Source organism: Hypanus sabinus, chromosome 21 (genome assembly GCF_030144855.1).
Source record: "Hypanus sabinus isolate sHypSab1 chromosome 21, sHypSab1.hap1, whole genome shotgun sequence".
NCBI lineage: Eukaryota > Metazoa > Chordata > Chondrichthyes > Myliobatiformes > Dasyatidae > Hypanus > Hypanus sabinus.
Window position 1 is genome coordinate 55,401,974 of NC_082726.1, and position 21,679 is coordinate 55,423,652.

The 21,679-nt window shown below is 41.5% G+C and overlaps 1 protein-coding gene across 3 annotated transcripts in view; it reads right to left on the reverse strand.

Moving 5' to 3' along the window:
* The window catches only part of edc3 (enhancer of mRNA decapping 3 homolog (S. cerevisiae)), a 138,465-nt gene that overhangs the window by 116,481 nt on the left and 305 nt on the right, over positions 1–21,679 (reverse strand). For 2 of the 3 annotated variants that reach the window (XM_059946578.1, XM_059946575.1), the window contains exons 2-3: positions 16,535–16,701; positions 13,786–14,096 (exon numbers count right to left, since the gene is read on the reverse strand). In XM_059946578.1, coding sequence (XP_059802561.1) covers positions 13,786–14,096; positions 16,535–16,698 — 475 coding nt within the window. In that variant the 5' untranslated portion in view covers positions 16,699–16,701. Of the gene's footprint in view, positions 1–13,785; positions 14,097–16,534; positions 16,702–18,701; positions 18,943–21,679 lie in introns of all 3 variants that reach the window. The other variant, XM_059946576.1, reaches the window with a different exon arrangement.

Genomic DNA, 21,679 nt, shown 5'->3' on the forward strand with positions numbered 1-21,679 from the left:
GAAATGTGATATTAAGGAAGGAACAAATACTGTATCAATCTTGTATTGTTTTATCAACAGTTTTCACCATATGTTAATGTGAAGAGTGAACAGTAAATGGTTAATCTTACTGCGATCTGGTTTCATTGACTGTGGTTTATCCGGACGTTGAATTCGGCGTTATTAGTACACCCGAAGGAGAACGTTACAGAGCTCATATGTCTAAAGATAAGCTTGCTCGATTCTATTCTCATATTAACCCTCAATGTGCCAGATGTCATTCAGATGTGGCTTCATTGACCCACATGTTTTGGTCATGTCCCACTTTACATAACTATTAGAAGGACATATTTGCTACCATTTCCTCAATTTGGAATATCGATTTACAACCTCATTTTATTACTGCAATTTTTGGTATACTAAATGAGGATGGTAATCAGTTTTCCCCTTCAATTAGACGAATGATTGCTTTTGTAACATTAATGGCCAGAAGGTCTATATTACAAAATTGGAAAGAAGTAAATCCTCCTACCACGTTTCAGTGGTTCTCTCAAACTATTTCTTATCTGAGCTTGGAAAAATTAGAAGCACTATTTTTGACTCAACAATTAAATTTGAAGAAACTTGGGGACCGTTCATTCGACATTTTCATATGAATTAATTTGGCCTCTTCCAGACCTTCTCTCTGCTTATTCTTGTTCAGGTATGGAGTTCCGGAGTTTTTGACACTATCATATACATATAAACTGTTATTGTTGCCCATGTTAGTTTAGTTTAGTGTTTTTTTTCCTCAATATATATTTTTTCTTGTATTTTTAAATTTTTTTCTTTTGATGATTTTTATTTTTTTCATATATAATTATTATAGGCTTGATTGATTAATGTACTTTTTTTGATATTTTAATAGGATATTGTTATCTTATTATTAATGTAATTTCAAGTCTATTGCACTTATAACCTATTCATTATTATGTTATGTTTTTTTATATATGAAACAATAAAAAGATTGAAAAAGAAAAAAAGAAAGAACTGTGCTATCCAATGCCCACATTTTGGAAATTTCAACCACTTAGCTGTACTTCTACTCCCAATGCACAAGGCAGATTCTAAAGACTCCAGCACCAGTAGTGAAGGTATGGTCAAGTGAAGCAGAAGAGCACTTACAGGACTGCTTTGAGCAGATGGATGAATGAATATGCCATAGTTGTCACCAAATCAATCAAGGCCTGCGTAGATGAGTGGGCTTTCCAGAACATTTGGGACATATCCATACCAAAAGCCATGAATGAACCAAGTGACTTGTAGTCTGCTGAGAGCTAGGTTTATGGCATTTAGGACTGTGATACAGAACTATACAAGTAGTCCAGATACAACCTAAAGAGGCTACTTAAGGGGAAATCTCCCTTTAAAGCTACAAGAAAGATTAAAGATGCAAAGTAAGATTCATCCAAAGCCCCTTGCTACAGCAATACATTTAAAGATACATTCACACCTTTATTGGTCCAATAGAGAATATATAAAAGAACAAAACACACAAATTGCTGGATGCACTCACCAGATCAGGCAGCATCGACGGAATGATCTTCCCCTCAAAACTAAACAGTAAACTGCAAGACCTGGGCCTCAATAGCATAATGTGCAACTGGATCCTGGATTTCCTCACTTGCAGACCCTAGTCAGTTTGGATTGGCAAAAACATCTCCTCCACAATTTCCATCAGCACCAAAGCACCACAGGGATGTGTGCTTAGCTCCCACTCTATTCGCTTTACACCTATGACTCTGTGGCTGTACAACTCCAGCATCGTATCCAAATATGCTGATGACACAACTGTTGTGGGCCATGTCAATGGTGATGAATTAGCATACAGATGGGAAATTTAAAATTGCTGGGTGGTATAATAACAGCAACCTCTCACTCAATGTCAATAAGACCAAGGAACTGACTGTAGACTTCAGGAGAGGAAAGCCAGAGTTTCAGGAGCCAGAGGTCGTAGGATCACAGGTGGAGAGGGTCAGTAACTTTCAATTCCCGCATGTCACGATCTGAGAGGACCTGTCCTAGACCCATCATATAAATATAATTGCAAATACAGCATGTCAGCACCTCTACTTCTTCACGAGTTTGTGGAAATTCGGCATGTCATGAAAAACCTTGACTAACTTCTATAGATCTGTGGTTGAAAGTGTGCAGACTGGCCACATTACGTCCTGGCATGGGAACACCAATGCCTTTAAGCAGAAAATCCTACAAAAGGTAGTGGATTCTGCCCAGTACATCACAGGTAAAACCTTCCCAACCACTGAGCACATCTACATGAAATGCTGCCAGAGAAAAACCATATCTATCAAAGATCCTCACTACCTATTCCATGCTTCCATCAGGTAGAAGGAGGAGGATTTTACCTCATCATTTTATATACCTCTATCAGATCACTTCTCATCCTCCGTTGCTCTAAGGAGATAAGGCCAAGTACACTCAACCTATTCTCAAAAGGTATGTCTTCAAATCCAGGCAATGCCTTGTAAATCTCCTCTGCACGCTTTCTATAGTATCCACATCCATACTGTAGTGGGGTAAACCCAACTGAGCACAGTACTCCAAGTGGGGCCTGACCAAGGTCTTATAAAGCTCCAACATTACCTCACAGCTCTTGAACTCAATCCCACAGCTGATGAATACCAAAGCATCATATGCCTTCTTAACAACACCATCAACCTGCGCAACAGCTTTGAGTGTTCTATTGACAAGGACCCCAAGATCTCTCAGATCTTCCACACTGTCAAGAGTCTTAACACTTTTATTAAAATTGCTCTTTAATTTGGACATACCAAAATTAACCACTTCATACTTATCTGGTTTGAACTCCATCTGCCACTTCTCAGCCCAGTTCTACATCTTATCGATGTCCTGCTGTAACCTTTGGCAACCCTCCAGACTATCCCAACACCCCCAACTTTTGTGTAACCAAACTTACTAATCCACCCTTCTACTTCCTCATCCAGGTCATTTATAAAAATCACAAAGAGGAGGGGTCCTAAACAGATCCCTACAGTACACCACTGGTCACTGACCTCCATGCAGAATATGACCCATCTAAAACCATTGTCTTCTGCGGGCAAGCTAATTCTGGATCCACAAAGCAAGGTCTCCTTGGAGCCTGTGCCTCCTTATTTTCTGAAGGAGCCTTGCATGGTGAACTTTATCAAATGCCTTACTGAAATCCATATACATTACATCTACTGCTCTACTTTCATCAATGTGTTTTGTTACATCCTCAAAAATTCAATCGGGCTTGTAAGGCACGACCTGCCCTTGTCAAAGCCATGCTGATTATCCTAAATCAGATGATGTCAATCCAAATGCTCATAAATTCTGCCTGTCAGGATCTTCAAGAACTTGCTCACCACTGAAGTCAGACTCACTGGACTATAATTTCCTGGGTTATCTCTACTCCCTTTCTTAAACAAGGGAACAACGTTTGCAACCCTCCAATCCTCTAGTATTTCCCCCATCCCTATTGATGATGCAAAGATCACAAGAGGCTCAGCAATCTCCTCACTCGCTTCTTGCAGTAGCCTGGGGTATATCCCATCCAGTCCCAGTGACTTATCTAACTTCATGCTTTTCAAAAGCATCCAGCACATCCTCCTCCTTAATGTCTATGTGCCCAAGGGTCTCAGTCTGCTGTAAACCGTCCCCACAATTGCCAAGGTCTTTTGCCCTGGTGAATACTGAAGCAAAACATTCATTAATACCTCCACTACCTCCTGACTCCATGCACACATTTCCACTATCGCACCTGATTGGTCCTATCCTATTCTCACATGGCTCGTCCTCTTGCTTTTCATGCTCTTTATTTATATTTACATTGGAATGGTTTGTTGTTCATTGTTCCTGTTTACAGTTACTATTTTATAGATTTGCTAAATATGCCCACAGGAAGAAGAAACTTTAGGGTTGTATGTGGTGACATATGTGTACTCTGATAACAAATTTTATTTTGAACTTTGAACTTTAGAGTCAACTTTTCAAATCAAAACTCTTCTTTAGGACAGGAAAGGAAGAGGGAAGACACCAGAATGAAAAGATGGGGGAGGGTGAAGGGAAGGAGGACTAGCTAGGTATAGGTGAAGCAGGTGGGTCAAGAAAAGTAAACGGCTAGAGAAGAAGGAATCTGACAGGAGAGTGGACCATGGGAGAAAGGGAATAAGGAGGGGAACTAGGGTGAGGTGATGGGCAGGTGAGGGGAAGAGGTACAGTGCCTCCTTTGGAAGTTTTCATATTTTATTTTGCAACACTGAATCACAATGTATTTCATTTGGCTTTATTGAATACTAATTACCAGAAAAAGACTCTTCCGTGCCAAAGTGAAAACCTATCTTTACAAAGTGATCTAAATTAATAATAAATATAAAATACAGAATAAGTGATTGCATAATATTCACCCACTTTATTATGTCACACCAAATCATCACTGGTGCAGCAACTGCTTAAGAAGTTACATAATTAGTTAAATGGAGATCACCTGTGCGCAGTCAAGGTGTTTCAATTGATGGTAGCAAAAATACAACTGTATCTGGAAGGCCCAACTGCTGGTGGGTCCGTATCCTGGCAAAAGCTACATGATGAAGACAAAAGAACACTCCAAGCTACTCCTCGAAAAGGTCACTGAAAAGCACGTCAGGAAATGAATACAAGAAAATTTCCAAGTCGCTGAATATCCTTTGGAGAAATGGAAAGAATATGGCACAGCTGTACATCTGCCTAGAGCAGGCAGTCCTCAAATACTGAGTGTCCGTGCAAAAAGGGGCTAGTGAGGGAGGCCATCAAGAGACCTATGACAGCTCTGGAAGAGTTGCAAGCTTCAGTCGCTGAGATGGGAGAGACTGCACATACAACAGTTGCCCAGATGCTTCATTAGTCATAGCTTTATGGAGAGTGACAGAGAAAGCCACTGTTGGGAAAAAACCTCACATGAAATCTCAGCTAGAATTTGCCAGACACCATGTCGGAGACTCTGAAGTCAGCTGGAAGAAGGTTCTATGGTCTGATGAAACCAAAATTGAGCTTTTTGGCCACCAGACTAAATTCTATGTTTGGCATAAGCCAGACACAGCACACGATCAAAAATACACCATCCCTCCCATGATGCATGGTGGTAGCTACAACATGCTGAGGACTTGCTTCACTACAATAAGCCCTGGAAGGCTTGCGAAGGTAGACTGTAAAATGAATGCAACCGAATACAGGGATACCTTGGATGAAAACCTGTAGTCTGCAAAAGAACTGCAACTTGGCAAAAGATTTGTTTTCCAGCAAGACAAAGCTACAATGAACCCAAGTATAAATCCAAAGCCACACAGGAATAGCTTAAAAACAGCAAAGTTAATGTCTTGGAGAGGGCAAGTCAGAACCTAGAACCTAGAATTCAATCCAATTGAGAAGTGGTGATTGGACTTGAAAAGAGCTGTTCATTCACGATTCTCATGTAGTCTGACAGAGCTTAAGCAGTTTTGTAAAGAAAAATGGGGAAAAATGACTTACAGCAGACTGAAAAGCTTGAGCATATAGACATTAAGAAAGAGGATGTGCTGGAGCTTTTGGAAAGCATCAAGTTGGATAAGTCACCAGGATGGTTGAGATATGCCCCAGGCTACTCTGGGACGTGAGGGAGGAGATTGCTGAGCCTCTGGCGATGATCTTTGCATCATCAATGAGGACAGGAGAGGTTTCAGAGGATTGGAGGGTTGCAGATGCTGTTCCCTTATTCAAGAAAGGGAGATAGCCCAGGAAATTATAGACCAGTGAGTCTTACTTCAGTGGTCGGTAAGTTGATGGAGAAAATCCTGAGATCCAGGATTTATGAACATTTGGAGAGGCATGTCTCTTTTGGAAGAAGACAGCGAGGCTTTGAGAAGAAGTTCAGTGGCGGCCATTTTCAAATTGCTTCTCAGATCAGAGTTCTGAGAGGCGGGACTGCGCATGCGTGCGAAGGAGGCCTGGGAAGGAGGGAAGATATAAAAAGAATGCAGCCTTTAGCAGCGGGCAGCTTCGTTTGCGGGCAGCGGAGTGAACCGGGAACAGAGTGTAGGGCTTGGGCTCAGAGGGCTTTGGTGGAAGAGGGCACAGTAGGCTTATCTTTTAGTTCTCCTTGTTATTTTCAGTTATTCGGGAAGTATGAGTGTGAGGGCAGCTTGTTGTTCTCGGTGTCGGATGTGGGAGATCCTGGAGTCTCCGAGCCTCCCAGCCGTCCACATTTGCACCAGGTGCGCCGAACTGCAGCTCCTGAGGGACCGAGTTAGGGAACTGGAGCTGCAGCTCGATGACCTTCGCCTGGTCAGAGAGTGAGGAGGTGATAGAGAGGAGTTACAGGCAGATGGTCACTCCAGGGCCACGGAGGCAGATAGGTGGGTCACAGTCAGGAAGGGGAAGGGGCAGGTACTAGAGAGTACCCCAGTGGCTGTACCCCTTGACAATAAGTACTCATGTTTGAGTACTGTTGGGGGGGGGGGGGGGAACAGCCTACCTGGAGGAAGTGACAGTGGCCGGGCCTCCGGGCCCTGTAGCTCAGAATGGTAGGGATAGAAGAAAGAGGACCATAGTAATAGGGGACTCAATAGTCAGGGGTTCAGACAGGCGGTTCTGTGGAGGTGATCGGGAGTCCCGGATGGTAGTTTGCTTCCCTGGTGCCAGGGTTCAGGACGTTTCTGATCGCGTCCAAGATATCTTGAAGTAGGAGGGTGAGGAGCCAGAGGTCGTGGTACATGTAGGTACCAATGACATAGGTAGGAAAGGGGAAGAGGTCCTGAAACGAGAGTACAGGGAGTTAGGAAGGCAGTTAAGAAAGAAGGACCGCAAAGGTAGTAATCTCGGGATTACTACCTGTGCGACGCGACAGTGAGAGTAGGAATGGAATTAGGTGGAGGATGAATGCGTGGCTGAGGGATTGGAGCAGGGGGCAGAGATTCAAGTTTCTGGATCATTGGGACCTTTTCTGGGGCAGGCATGACATGTTCAAGAAGGACGGGTTACACTTGAATCCTGGGGGGACCAATATCCTAGCGGGGAGGTTTGCTAGGGCTACAGGGCAGACTTTAAACTAGTAAGATGGGGGGGGCGGGAATCAATTTGAGGAAACTATGGGAGAGGAGGTTAGTTCACCAGCAGAGCAAGTAAGTAGACTGTGTGTGAGGGAGGAAAGGCAGGTGATGGAGAAGGGATGCACTCAGCCCGAAGATGTAGGGGAGAAGAAAGAAAAGGATAATAAATTTGAATGCATTATTAGGGATGAAAAGAGAGGAGGAGGTGGAGAGTATCTTAAATGCATCTATTTTAATGCTAGGAGCATTGTAAGAAAGGTGGATGAGCTTAAAGCGTAGATTGATACCTGGAATTATGATGTTGTAGCTATTAGTGAAACATGGTTGCAGGAAGGGTGTGATTGGCAACTAAATATTCCTGGATTTAGTTGCTTCAGGTGTGAGTAGAAGGGGCCAGAGGAGGTGGTGTTGCATTGCTTGTCCGAGAAAATCTTATGGCGGTGCTTTGGAAGGATAGATTAGAGAGCTCCTCTAGGGAGGCTATTTGGGTGGAATTGAGGAATGGGAAAGGTGTAATAACACTGATAGGAGTGTTTTATAGACCACCTAATGGGGAGCGTGAGTTGGAAGAGCAAATGTGTAAGGAGATAGCAGATATCTGTATAAACACAAGGTGGTGATTGTGGGAGATTTTAATTTTCCAAACGTAGATTGGGAAGCTCATTCTGTAAAAGGGCTGGATGGGTTGGAGTTTGTGAAATGTGTGCAGGATAGTTTTTGCAACAATACATAGAAGTACCGACTAGAGATGGGGCAGTGTTGGATCTCCTGTTAGGGATTGCGATAGGTCAGCTGACAGATGTATGTGTTGGGGAGCACTTCGGGTCCAGTGATCACAATAGCATTAGCTTCAATATAATTATGGAGAAGGACAGGACAGGACCTAGAGTTGAGATTTTTGATTGGAGAAAGGCTAACTTTGAGGAGATGCAAAGGGATTTAGAGAGAGTGGATTGGGTCAAGTTGTTTTATGGGAAGGATGTAATAGAGAAATGGAGGTCATTTAAGGGTGAAATTATGAGGGTACAGAATCTCAATGTTCCTGCTAGGTTGAAAGGAAAGGTTAAAGGTTTGAAAGCACCATGGTTTTCAAGTGTTATTAGAAACTTGGTTTGGAAAACGAGGGATGTCTACAATAGATATAGGCAGCATGGAGTAAAGGAATTGCTCGAGGAGTATAAAGAATGTAAAAGGAATCTTAAGAAAGAGATTAGAAAAGCTAAAAGAAGAAACGAGGTTGGTTTGGCAAATAAGGTAAAAGTAAATCCGAAAGGTTTCTATAGTTATAATAAAAGCAAGAGGATAGTGAGGGATAAAATTGGTCCCTTAGAGAATCAGGGTGGTCAGCTATGTGTGGAGCCAAGGGAGATGGGAGAGATTTTGAACGATTTCTTCTCTTCGGTATTCACTAAGGAGAAGGATATTGAATTGTGTAAGGTGTGGGAAACAAGTAAGGAAGTTATGGAACCTATGACAATTAAAGAGGTGGAAGTACTGGCACTTTTAAGAAATTTATAAGTGGATAAATCTCCGGGTCCTGACAGGTTATTCCCCAGGACCTTGAGGGAAGTTTGTGTAGAGATAGCAGGAGCTCTGACGGAGATCTTTCAGATGTCAGAAACGAGGATTGTGCCGGAGGATTGGCGTATTGCTCATGTGGTTCCATTGTTTAAAAAGGGTTCTAGAAGTAAGCCTAGCAATTATAGACCTGTCAGTTTGACAACAGTGGTTGGTAAATTAATGGAAAGTATTCTTAGAGATTGTATTTATAATTATCTGGATAAACAGGATCTGATTAGGAGTAGCCAGTATGGATTTGTGCTTGGAAGGTCATGTTTGACAAACCTTATTGAAATTTTTGAAGTTACAAGGAATGTTGACGAGGGTAAGGCAGTGGATGTAGTCTATATGGACTTCAGCAAGGCCTTTGACAAAGTTCCACATGGAAGGTTAGTTAAGAAGGTTCAGTTGTTAGGTATTAATGCTGGAGTAATGAAATGGATTCAACAGTGGCTAGATGGGAGATGCCAGAGAGTAGTGGTGGATATTTGTTTATCGGGATGGAGGCCGGTGACTAGCGGGGTGCCTCAGGGATCTGTTTTGGGCCCAATGTTGTTTGTAATATACATAAATCATCTGGATGATGGGGTGGTGAATTGGATTAGTAAGTATGCCGATGATACTAAGGTAAGAGGTGTTGTGGATAATGAGGTGGGTTTTCAAAGCTTGCAGGAAGATTTATGCCAGTTAGAAAAATGGGCTGAACGTTGGCAGATGGAGTTTAATGCTGAGAAGTGTGAGGTTCTACATTTTGGCAGGAATAATCCAAAGAGAACATACAGGATAAATGGTAGGGCATTGAGGAATGCAGTGGAACAGAGAAATCTAGGAATAACAGTGCATAGTTCCCTGAAGGTGGAGTCTCATGTAGATAGGGTGGTGAAGAAGGCTTTTGGAATGCTGGCCTTTATAAATCAGAGCATTGAGTACAGAAGTTGGGACGTAATGTTAAAATTGTACAAAGCATTGGTAAGGCCAAATTTGGAATATTGTGTACAGTTCTGGTCACCGAATTATAGGAAAGATATCAATAAATTAGAGAGCGTGCAGAGACGATTTACTAGGATGTTACCTGGGTTTCAGCACTTAAGTTACAGAGAAAGGTTGAACAAGTTAGGTCTCTATTCATTGGAGCGTAGAAGGTTGAGGGGGGATTTGAACGAGGTATTTAAAATTTTGAGAGGGATAGATAGAGTTGACGTGAATAGGCTGTTTCCATTGTGAGTAGGGGAGATTCAAACGAGAGGACGTGATTTGAGAGTTAGGGGGCAGAAGTTTAAGGGAAACACGAGGGGGTATTTCTTTACTCAGAGAGTGATAGCTGTGTGGAATGAGCTTCCTGTAGAAGTAGTAGAGGCCAGTTCAGTTGGGTCATTTAAGGTAAAATTGGATAGGTATATGGACAGGAAAGGAGTGGAGGGTTATGGGCTGAGTGCGGGTAGGTGGGACTAGGTGAGATTAAGAGTTCGGCACAGACTAGGAGGGCCGAGATGGCCTGTTTCCATGCTGTGATTTAGGAATAGTCAGCATGGCTTTGTCAAAGGCAGGTCTTGCCTTACAAACCTGATTGAATTTTTTGAGGATGTGACTAAACACATTGCTGAAGGTAGAGCAGTAGATGCAGTGTATATGGATTTCAGCAAGGCATTTGATAAGGTACACCATGCAAGGCTTATTGAGAAAGTAAGGAGGCATAATATCCAAGGGGACATTGCTTTATGGATCCAGAACTGGCTTGCACACAGAAGGCAAAGAGTGGTTGTAGACGAGTCATATTCTGCACGGAGGTTGGTGAACAGTGGTGTGCCTCAGGGATCTGTTCTGGGACCCATCTTCTTCGTGATTTTTATAAGTGACCTGGATGAGGAAGTGGAGGGATGGGTTAGTAAATTTGCTGATGACACAAAGGTTCGGGGTGTTCTGGTTAGTGTGGAAGGTTGTCAGAGATTACAGAAGGACATCGATAGAATGCAAAACTAGGATGAGAAGTGACAGATGGAGTTCAACCCAGATAAATGTGAGGTGGTTCATTTTGGTAGGTCAAATATGATGGCAGAATATAATATTAATGGCAAGACTCTTGGCAGTATGGAAGATCAGAGGGATCAGGCTCACCACTGAAGAACGGTCTGGCCTGGTACGGAGGGGTCACAGTCAGTGACCACAACAGGACAAGAAGACAGCAGAAAGTTTGCCTGCTGCAACTGCTCACCTCTCGTTCTCTCTCCCTCTCTCCCTCCCCCCCCAACAGTACAACGGGATCTTGGGGTCCAAGTCCATAGGACACTCAAAGCTGTTGAGCTGGTTGACTGTGTGGTTAAGAAGGCATATGGTGTATTGGCCTTCATCAATCACGGAATTGAGTTTAGGAGCAGAGAGGTAATGTTGCAACTATATAAGACCCTGGTCAGACCCCACTTGGAGTACTGGGTTCAGTTCTGGTCACCTCACTGCAGGAAGGATGTGGAAACCATAGAAAGGGTGCAGAGGAAATTTACAAGGATGTTGCCGGGATTGGCGAGCATGCCTTATGAGAACAGGTTGAATGAACCTGGCCTTTTCTCCTTGGAGCAACAGTGGATGGGAGATGATCTAATAGAGGTGTATAGATGATGAGCGGCATTGATCGTGTGGATAGTCAGAGGCTTTTTCCAGAGCTGAAACGACTTACACCGGAGGACAGAGTTCTAAGGTGCCTGAAAGTAGGTACAGAGATGTCAGGGGTAAGTTTTTTTTTTAAAAACGCAGAGAGTGGTGAGTGCATGGAACAATGGTGGAGGCAGCTGGATAGTCATGTGGAACTTAGAAAAAGAGGGCTATGGGTAACCAGAGGTAATTTCTAAAGTAAGTACATGTTCAGCACAGCATTGTGGGCCAAAGGGCCTGTTGTGTTGTAGGTTTTGTCTGTGAATAAGAATAAGAGTGTATTATTAAGGATGAGGTTTCAGTGCAGCTGGAGGCACATGATAAAATATCCTTTTGGAATTCTTTGGGGAAATATCAGGCAGAATAGAGAAAGGAGAGACAGTGGATGTTGTTTATTTTGAATTTTCAGAAGGCCTTTGACAAGGTGCGAAACATCAAGTTACATAACAAGATAAGAGCTCAAGGTATTACAGGAAAGATATTAGCATGCGTAGAAGATTGTCTAACTGGCCAGAGGCAAAGAGTGGGATTAAAGGGGGCTTTTTCTGATTAGCTGCCAGTGAGAAATTGTGGTTCAAAGGCTCTTTTAATGTTATATGTCAATGACTTGGATGAAGGAATTGATGGATTTGTGGCCAAGTTCGTGGATAATATGAAGATATGTGATGCGGAAGCAGGAAGACTTTTGAAGGAACTAGACAGATTAAGAAAATGGGCAAAAAAAGTGGCAGATGGAATGTAGTATTGGGAATTGTATGGCCATACATTTTTTTTTAGAAAGAATAAAAGGATGGACTATTTCTAAATGGAGAGAAAACGCAAAATCAGATGCAAAGGGACTTGGAAGTCTTCGTGCAGGATTCCGTAAATGTTAACTTTTACATAAGGAAGGCAGATGCATTGTTAGCATTCATTTCAAGAGGACTAAAATTCTTTAAAAAAAGGATGTTATGCTGCGGCATTGGTCAGACTGCACCTGGGAGTATTGTGAGCAGTTTTGGGCCCCTTATCAAAAAAATGTGTTGGCATTGGGGAGGGTCTAAAGGAGAATCACAAAAATGATTTCAGGAATGAAAGGGTTAACCTAAGTGGTTGATGGCCCTGGGCTCGTACCCATTGGGGTTTAGAACTGGGGGTGGGGGTGGGGGGGGGGGGGGGAGAAAGCGGCAGAATCTCACTGAGACCTATTCAACATTGACAGAGTGGATGTGGAGAGGATGTATCCTCCAATGGAGGAGTCCTGGACTAGAGGGTACAGCCTCAAAATAGAGGGACATTTATTTAGTACATTGACAAGGAAAATTTTCTGCAGCCAGAGGGTGGTGAATCTGTGGAATTCATTGCCACATATGGCTGTGCAGGCCAAGTCATTAGGTAGACTTAAGGTGAAGGCTGATAGGTTCTTGATTAATCAAAGGTTATAGAAAGCAGAGCAGACTCAATGGACCGACTGGCCTAATTCCGCACCTTAGTCTTAGGTTGACATCATGACCAAAAAAAAAAATCCACTGGTAAATCTACTTCCTCAGGAGGCTAAAGAAATTTGACATGTCTGCTTTGCTCCTCACCTACTTTTAATCAAAGCACCAAAAAGATCCCTTCTGACAGCTTAGTATGGCAACTGCTCTGCCACTGACTTCAATAAACAGCAGTGTGTTTGATGCACCTCAGTACATCATGGAAATCTGCCTCCGCTGTCTACGCTTCTCACTGCCTTGTTCATGCAGCAAAAATTGACAAAACTTCACCCAAACTGGATTCTCTTTTCCTCTCCCTCCCTTCAGACAGTAGATAAAACTTGAAAGCACATACAACGGGGTTATTTAAGGCAGGGATTGATAGGTTCCTGACTGGACATGACATCAAAGGTTACAGGGAGAAGGCCAGGAACTGGGGTCGAGGAAGAGACAGAAAAAAAGGATCAGCCATCATTGAATGGTGGAGCTGACTCGATGGGCCAGGTGGCCTAATTCTGCTCCCATGTCTTATATTAGTCTCAAAGACTACTTCTATTTAACTGCTATGACCCTTCAATAGAATAAGATGGACTCATGACCTCACAACTTACTACAAGACCTTATCGTCTATTTGCGCTGCACTCTGTAATTTTACCATTTTATTCTGCATCGTGTTATTGCATTACCTCAAATAAACTACTGAAATTAATTAATTTGTATGAGTGGTAAGCAAGACATGCTTTTCACTGTTTGTTGATACATATGACAATAGTAAACAAATTTACAGTGTCAATTTTACTCTTGAGCAGATACCAATCCAGCTCTTATTAATCAGCCTACAATCAATTTCTATTAAATCATTCTACTTTTGCCATTGGTTGATAAAAAATTTTCTCTAGTCCTCAACTGCTTCAGCTATTCACTGGAGTAGTAAATTAAAAGAAATGCATTTTCCAGACCAAAATATCTAGGATTAAATTAACTGTCAGATATCTTTCCATGCACTACAACTCTCAAAAACCCCACCCCTAGCTACTCACAGGAATTATGCCTTCGACGAAACACTTTAGACGGAGTAAGTGCAGAATCCATGTGACGATCCACATAGCTTTTAGAATACTGCTGTGGTGACGTTACCAGATCCTGAACCTTGAGCTCTGCACGCCTTGGAATTGCTTGTGGAGCAGATCCTGAAGAACTGAGTTTCTTTACTCCCTTGCCAGCTCCATTCTGAGATGAGTAAGCATTATGAGATAAACTGGAGGATGTGAACACCGAAGGTTGAGCTAAGGCTGTAGCCAACTGTGAATTCGGGAGCTCTAATATTTTCAGATCTTTGATATCAATTGCACTGGAAAAAAAAGATTTGCACAAAACAATAACTTCAAGCTTATCGATTATTGACAACTTACTTGACCATTTTAGTGAGGAGATTTAAACAAAGCATTGAATACAATAGTAAAGCGGTTATGGTCTGACTTTGCAAAACATTGATTAAATGTACTATAAGCATTTTTGGTCACCACACCAGAGGAAGGATGTCATAGCACTGGTGAGGTGCATTGAGATTATCCAAGATATTGCATGGAATGAAGCATTATGAGGAGAGACTGGAGAAGCTAGGTCTGTTTTTCCTGGAGTTAAGTAGATTAAATAGTTAAGGCATAAATCAAGGGGTATAGACAGACATGAGGAAACCTTTCCACTTATTGGAAGGGAATAAAACCAGAGGATTTAGGATAGGAGGTTAGGGGATCTGAAAGATCTCTTTACCCAGAGTGTGCTGGAAAGAGTGTTGGAATCAAAGTTGCTGAGAGCATTTAATTGTCATGATGGATACTTGAATTGCCTGAACATAGAAGGATGATGGATGTAGTTGGCCTGTTTTCATGCAGTGTGATACTATTTAGGAAAGAGGAGAAATCATTTTACAAAGTGCACAACATACAAGCAATGAAGTTGTCTTCTTATTAACATTAAAGGAATGAGTTAAGAGCATAGTTGAAGGGAAATGAAATAGGGGTATATTGCATTAAAATATGGTAAAAACATAAAACTCAGCCAAAATACAAAAGCAAACAGACTAGTTGTAACAATATGATGAATCCAAAGAACAGGGTTTTTGCTACACTTTATGAAACAAAATTGCTAACTACATTAAATTTGACCAAGCACCTGAATTTAGTTTAGTGCATGTCAACTACCCACAAAATCCAACAGCAGCTGATGTTTAAAAGATACCGTGACAACTATCAATTTAAGAAATTATGGCTTATCACAATCACAGGGAAAAAAGTTGTCTGAAGACTAATAATAATGTTCTAATTTGCAGGTGAGAGCCCTGGAGACATGGGAATTCATATCATACACTATAATTTGCACTGAGAAAACCAAGCCAGTAAGGTAACCACTAAAAGCAATGGATTTATGTCATATTTAAAAAAAAACATGTGAACATTAAAACCTGCACATACCCTGATACAAGTCAACATTGTGTTCAGAATTGAATAATTCTGAACACGAGTCCTACTCACATGCTGAATGACTACATGTCAACATAAATGTAATAACCTTTAAGGGGACAGTAGTTTGTACATTACTGTGTGGGAACATAATCAGAGAAAATTATGGAACTCATTCAAATAGCCATAACTTAATGAGACCCTGACTAATCTTACAGACTTTCAGACAAAGAATCTAATAAACAGAAAGCAAGCAATAAAACTAACATTTCTTTAGGCAACAGAAGATTTAGTTTTATAGGAACCTGTATCTCCATTAAATTAACATAATTTAGAATCATTCAGTTTTTAACTACCAAAATATGCATGGAGTTCGATGGCCAAATCCCCTCAACTTTGGGGAGATTTGTTAACAAAAAATGTTTGAAATGGAGGTCATTGTCCAACATTTATACTCATGCCATATTCACAAGTGTGCAAACAGTTCAGTTAGGGCTTGCTCTAGGACTGAAACTAACTAATTTTAACTGAAATCAAAATACTCTCCTTAACCAGTTTGGAGAAACTCACGCCAAAGAAAATCTATTCAGCCAGTCCCAGTGACCCACCTCCAAAACCATTTTCTAACACTCCATAATATCCAAACCTCAAACAAGGTTGTTTAAAAGAAATGAGGTGACAGCATTAACTTAAATTAACAGTCAAATGGAAGCACATGTGTACTTCATGCTTTCATTCAGCAGCACAGGATCTATGATTGAACTAGTCCTGAAAACCACTGAAATTCAGTCATAAATAGGTGGTTGTTTCTTTCCCTGAATCAACAGATTCCAGATTAAGTTTGCACTCCAGGGAGTTAAGCACAAAACTCTGGGCTTAAAAAAAAACTGGAAGTGTTGTTGAAAGTCCCATCTTTCAGACAGGATGTTAAATAGAACTATAGAATCCATTTCAGGCATTTATTTTGGACATGTTTTTGACTAAAGAATGCCTGGTATAATAATGAAGTTACCTTCAGTGTTCTGGTCAATATTCATCTGTCAAATGACAACAATCCAATGTGTCACTATCTAGTCATTATCAAGTTACTGGTTATTCAAGATTGTTAACAGTCATTCTTCAGTACACAAATGTAAAGGAGGGAGACTGGTGTGAAAAAAAACTACCATATTTCCAACTTCATTACAGAGATTATATTTCTAAAACATTATGGGTCATTTTGTAAATGTCATGAACACCTCTTATTTTCTCTTTTTTACTACCAGATAAGATACAGTTCAAGTGTAAGTAATTCATACTGCAGATTTACTGCAGCAGGAGTACTTACCTAAAAGTTAACTCGGGTACTGAACATTTCACACCATTACGGAATGGCTGAGTAAGGGAAATCGTCTGACTAGCTTGATCCACTGCGGAAATTTTACCCTGATATACTCCAAGTGTCTCTCCACAGTTAATAGAAACAAGGCTTCCAATCCAGTTTACAGCCATCCTCTGTAACATAATAAAAACGATAAAGTCAAGGAAACAGTTGAAGAAAAACATGTCTGAACTACTTTGATTCAATCTTGTAACCAGTGCTATCAGAATCGGGTTTATTATCACCAGCATACGATGTGAAATTTGTCAACTTAGCAGCAGCAGTTCAATGCAACACAATCTAGCAGAGAAAAAAAATTAATAAATAAAATATTAAAAAATAATAAGTAAATCAATTATGGTATACGTATATTGAATAGATTTTTTAAAACATGCAAAAACAGAAATACTGTATATTTTTTTAAAAAGTGAGCGAGTGTCCAAAGCTTCAATGTCCATTTAGGAATCGGATGGCAGAGAGGAAGAAGCTGTTCCTGAATCACTGAGTGTGTGCCTTCAGGCTTCTGTACCTCCTACCTGATGTTAATAGGGAGAAAAAGCCATGTCCTGGGTGCTGGAGGTCCTTAATAATGGACGCTGCCTTACTGAGACACCGCTCCCTGAAGATGTCCTGGGTACTTTGTAGGCTAGTGCCCAAGATGGAGCTGATTAGATTTACAACCTTCTGCAGCTTCTTTTGGTCCTGTGCAGTAGCTCCTCCATTCCACACAGTGATACAGCCTGTCAGAATGCTCTCCACGGTACAACTATAGAAGTTTTTGAGTGTATTTGTTGATATGCCACATCTCCTCAAACTCCTAATAAAGTACAGCCACTGTCTTGACTTCTACATCAATATGTTGGGATCAAGTTAGATCCTCAGAGATCTTGGCACCCAGGAACTTGAAACTGCTCACTCTTTCCACTTCTGATCCCTTTATGAAGTTCCTTCATCTTACCCTTCCTTCGTCTTACCCTTCCTGAAGTCCATGATCAGCTCTTTCATCTTATTGATGTTGAGTGCCTGGTTGTTGCTGCGGCACCACTCCACTAGTTGGCATATCTCACTCCTGTATGCCCTATTGTCACCACCTGAGATTCCACCAACAATGGTTGTTATCGTCAATAAATTTATAGATGGTATTTCAGCTATGCCTAGCCACATAGTCATGTGAATATAGAGAGAACAGTGGGCAAAGCACACATCCCTGAGGTGCACCAGTGTTGATCGTCGGCGAGGGGGATATGTTATCACCAACCCGCACAGGTTGCGGTCTTCCAGTTAGGAAGTCAAGGATCCAATTGCAGGGGGAGGTATAGAGGCCCAGGTTCTACAACTTCTCAATCAGGATTGTGGGAATGATGGTATCAAATGCTGAGCTATAGTCAATGAACAACATCCTGACATAGGTGGTTGTATTGTCCAGGTGGTCTAAAGCTGTGTGGAGAGCCATTGAGATTGCATCTGCCATTGACCTATTATGGTGATGGGCAAAATGCAATGGGTCCAGGTCCTTGCTGAAGCAGGAGTTCAATCTAGTCATGACCAACCTCTCAAAGCATTTCATCACTGTCTCTGTGATTGCTACCGGGCAATAGTTATTAAGGCAGCACACATTATTCTTCTTTGGCACTGATAATAATTGCTGCCTTTTTTAAGCAAGTGGGAACTTCCACTTGTAGCAGTGAGAAGTTGAAAACATCCTTGAGTACTCCTGCTAGTTGGTTGGTACAGGTTTCCAGAGACTTACCAGGTACTCCATAGGTACCTTCCACCTTGCGAGGGTTCACTCTCTTTAAAGACAGCCCAACATAGATCACAGGGTCATCAGGTGCAGCAGGGATCTTCACAGCTGTGGTTGTGTTCTCCCTTTCAAAGTGTACACAAAATGCAAAATGAGTTCATCTGACAGCAAAACAGCATTGCCATTCATGCTATTGGGTTTCGCGTTGTAGGAAGTAATGCCTTGCAGACCCTGCCGAAGTTGCTATGTATCCGATGTCACCTCCAACCTCGATTGAAATTGTCTCTTCGCCCTTGAAATAGCCCTCTGCAAATCATACCTGGTTTTCTGGTACAGGCCTGGGTTGCCAGATTTGAATGCCACAGATCTAGCCTTCAGTAGACAACGTACCTCCTGGTTCCCCCACGGCTTTTGGTTTGGGAATGTACAGTAAGTCTTTGTGGGCACACACTCATCCACATAGGTTCTAATGAAGTTGGTAACAACTGCAGCATTCTCATCCAGGTTCAAAGATGAATCCCTGAATACAGTCCAGTCCACCGATTCAAAGCAGTCCTGTAGGTGCTCCTCTGCTTTCCTTGTCCATATCTTCTTGGTCCTCACTGCTGGTGCTGCAGTCTTCAGTCTCTGCCTATACTCAGGGAGTAGAAGTATAGCTAAGTGATCAGATTTCCCGAAGTGAATCAACAGTTACTGATTAGCCAATCACATGAATGGTGTTCCAGCAAAAGTTAGTATTTCATTCAATAAAATCTGCCAGAACAATGGGTTCTGCAACATTGTGGGAGGAAAGGAATTGTTCACACTTCAGGTTTAAACCCTGCATCAGGACTGAGTGAAGAGGTGAGATAACCAGTACAAACAGGAGAATGGGGCTGGTGAGAAAGCAATACAAAGTGAATGGTGAGGGGTGCAAGTTGTACCAGGCATGGAGAAGAGAGCAGACGTGGAGTTTGGACACAGTACCAGAACGACAGAGGGAAGCAAACAGAGAGAGGAAAGAGGAAAATGGTTTAAAAGAGCAAGATGGGAAGAGAAGACTATTAAGATTGTAGACAACTGCTGGAAGGAGATAAGCAGGAACACAAGCGGCTACCAGTGCTGAACTCTGGTAAGTAAAATGTGGTGAGAATAGGAAGCATTCCGGGAGAAATAAATAGCAGATGCAGCCAGAACTCGTAGAGGATGGGGGAAAAAGGGAACCTGTAGGTGTAACTGTGTGTGTGGTGGGTGGATGGAACCAGGAGGGAGAAGGGGGCAAAGACAGGTGTCGGGGAAAGAGGACAAATTGAGGACGGGTGTATTAGAGAAGGAGGACAAATGCAAGCAATGGAGGGTGAGAAGGAGAGGTAGGAGAAAATAAGTGGGGGAGAATAGGGGAAAAACCAAATATTCATGCCTTGTGGTAAACGATCCAGGAAGAGTATGAGGTAATTAACCTCCAGTTTGCATTAGGCTTCATCCTAGTAGTGGACAAGGTCATTGCAGGAATGGGAAGGGGAATTGAAAAGGCATACAGCTGAAAACTCCATGGCCAGTTGTCCAACTAAGTACCCATCCCCTCCAGTGTTCCTACCCCACTCCCACTTCTGATCCTCCTCCAGTCCTCCCATTTCTGTCCCTTTCCATCATAACTCCTGTCACCTTTTGTCCCTACTAGTTTATCCAGATTCCATTCCCACCTCCTTTAGTGTAAAGCACCAGCAGCTCTTTGTGTTCCTGCTGATCTCCCTCCAGTAGCTCTCCAATCTTCAAAATCCTCTCTAACTTGTTCCTTAAGTTTTTAATTTTCCTCTTTCATCTCCATCTATTATTCATCTACCAGTCTCCCAACTCCAATTCTTCTCCTCTCCTTTATCTGCACAACCTACATGTCATCAAAAACCTGTCATCATCCACCCATCACCTTGAATTCATTTCTCACCACTCTCTCTTCTTTATACTGGCCATTTCACCTACTATATTTTGAAGCAGGGTTTCAACCTAAAGTGTCAACAATTCTTTTCCTCCCCTCAGATTCTACTCGAGCAACTAAGTTCCTCCAGCAGATTGTTGCTCCAGATTCCAGCATCTGCAGATAATTGCACCTCAATCACATTCACTTTGTTGATAACATATCTAGGAATGTTACCATAAGAAAATGTAAAGGAAATAAAGTATTGGTGGCATTAAAGTGTATAGATTTTATCTAGTACATTTTCAAGCATATTTCTGAAGCAGCTTTTGTAGTAACTATGAGAAGGACAACAACCTTTCAATTCCAAGTAGATATTAAATGGTGATTCCTCACTGGACTTCATTTTGGAAATTTCAAATTCTGGGACTTACTTTTTTAAAAAGATACTAATTTTAATTAACATTAATGAGCTTAAAATTATCATTAAAGTTGGTCAGTATCTACTTGCTAATAAGGACCCTCAGAACCCTCAAGTACAGAATCAGTTATAAACCAGCATTTTTCACTTTAATTATAACCTCTCAGCAGGAAGTCTAAAAAGGTTCACCAATGCAAAAAAAATTCTTATTGCATTGTTTTCTGTTTGACAGTATATTTTGTCTTCATACTGTAGAAATTCAAATGTTTTGTTTTTACTGCAGGGTGCATATAGTTCAAATGCAATTAAGAGTTCCAAAGTAGCCAAAGCAGAATACTTACTACAAATTAATATACATAGGCATTTAATGTGAATGTAAGTTCCACAGTCAATTGGAGAATGCTCAACAGGTTAAAAATTCAAGGCTCAAGCAAGCAAATTCATAATAAAAATCATTGGACAACTGTGCACAGGTAAGCAAAATCCTCCACTCCTCCCAGCAAGTCAATACAAATGACAGCAATGAGCTGTCTAGACATGCCCAGCTTCTCCTTAACACTAAGAATAAGGACAAATGTAGCTAGAGAGAAGAAAAACAAGTCTAGCATAATGTTGACAGTCTTAAGAAACCCATAACCAATAGGGATTAGGCAGTGATACCAAAGAGGAACAAATTAAAGTATCGATCTTCATAATACCCACGGTTAATGGTGAGAAAAGGCAATAAACGTTGGATTTATTCGTAGACAGAGAAACAAGAGAATGCAGATGCTGGAATTTGGAGCAACGTAAAAGCTCCACTGTTTTTCGTCGGAACTAAATAGACGTCTAACTACCCCGTGCTGCTCCACCCTGCTGGAGAAAGCTAAAGAAACTGCAAATGGTAAAACAAATTGAGGCACCAGCACTCATATAACTTCTAGAAAGGGATAAGAGTAAATTATATGGATTTATTAAGTATCATAACAATAACACTCAGAGGACTAAACAGAGTTGTATATGGACAATATAGGGGGAGTAAATATACAGGAGATATTTATGTCAGTAAATTAA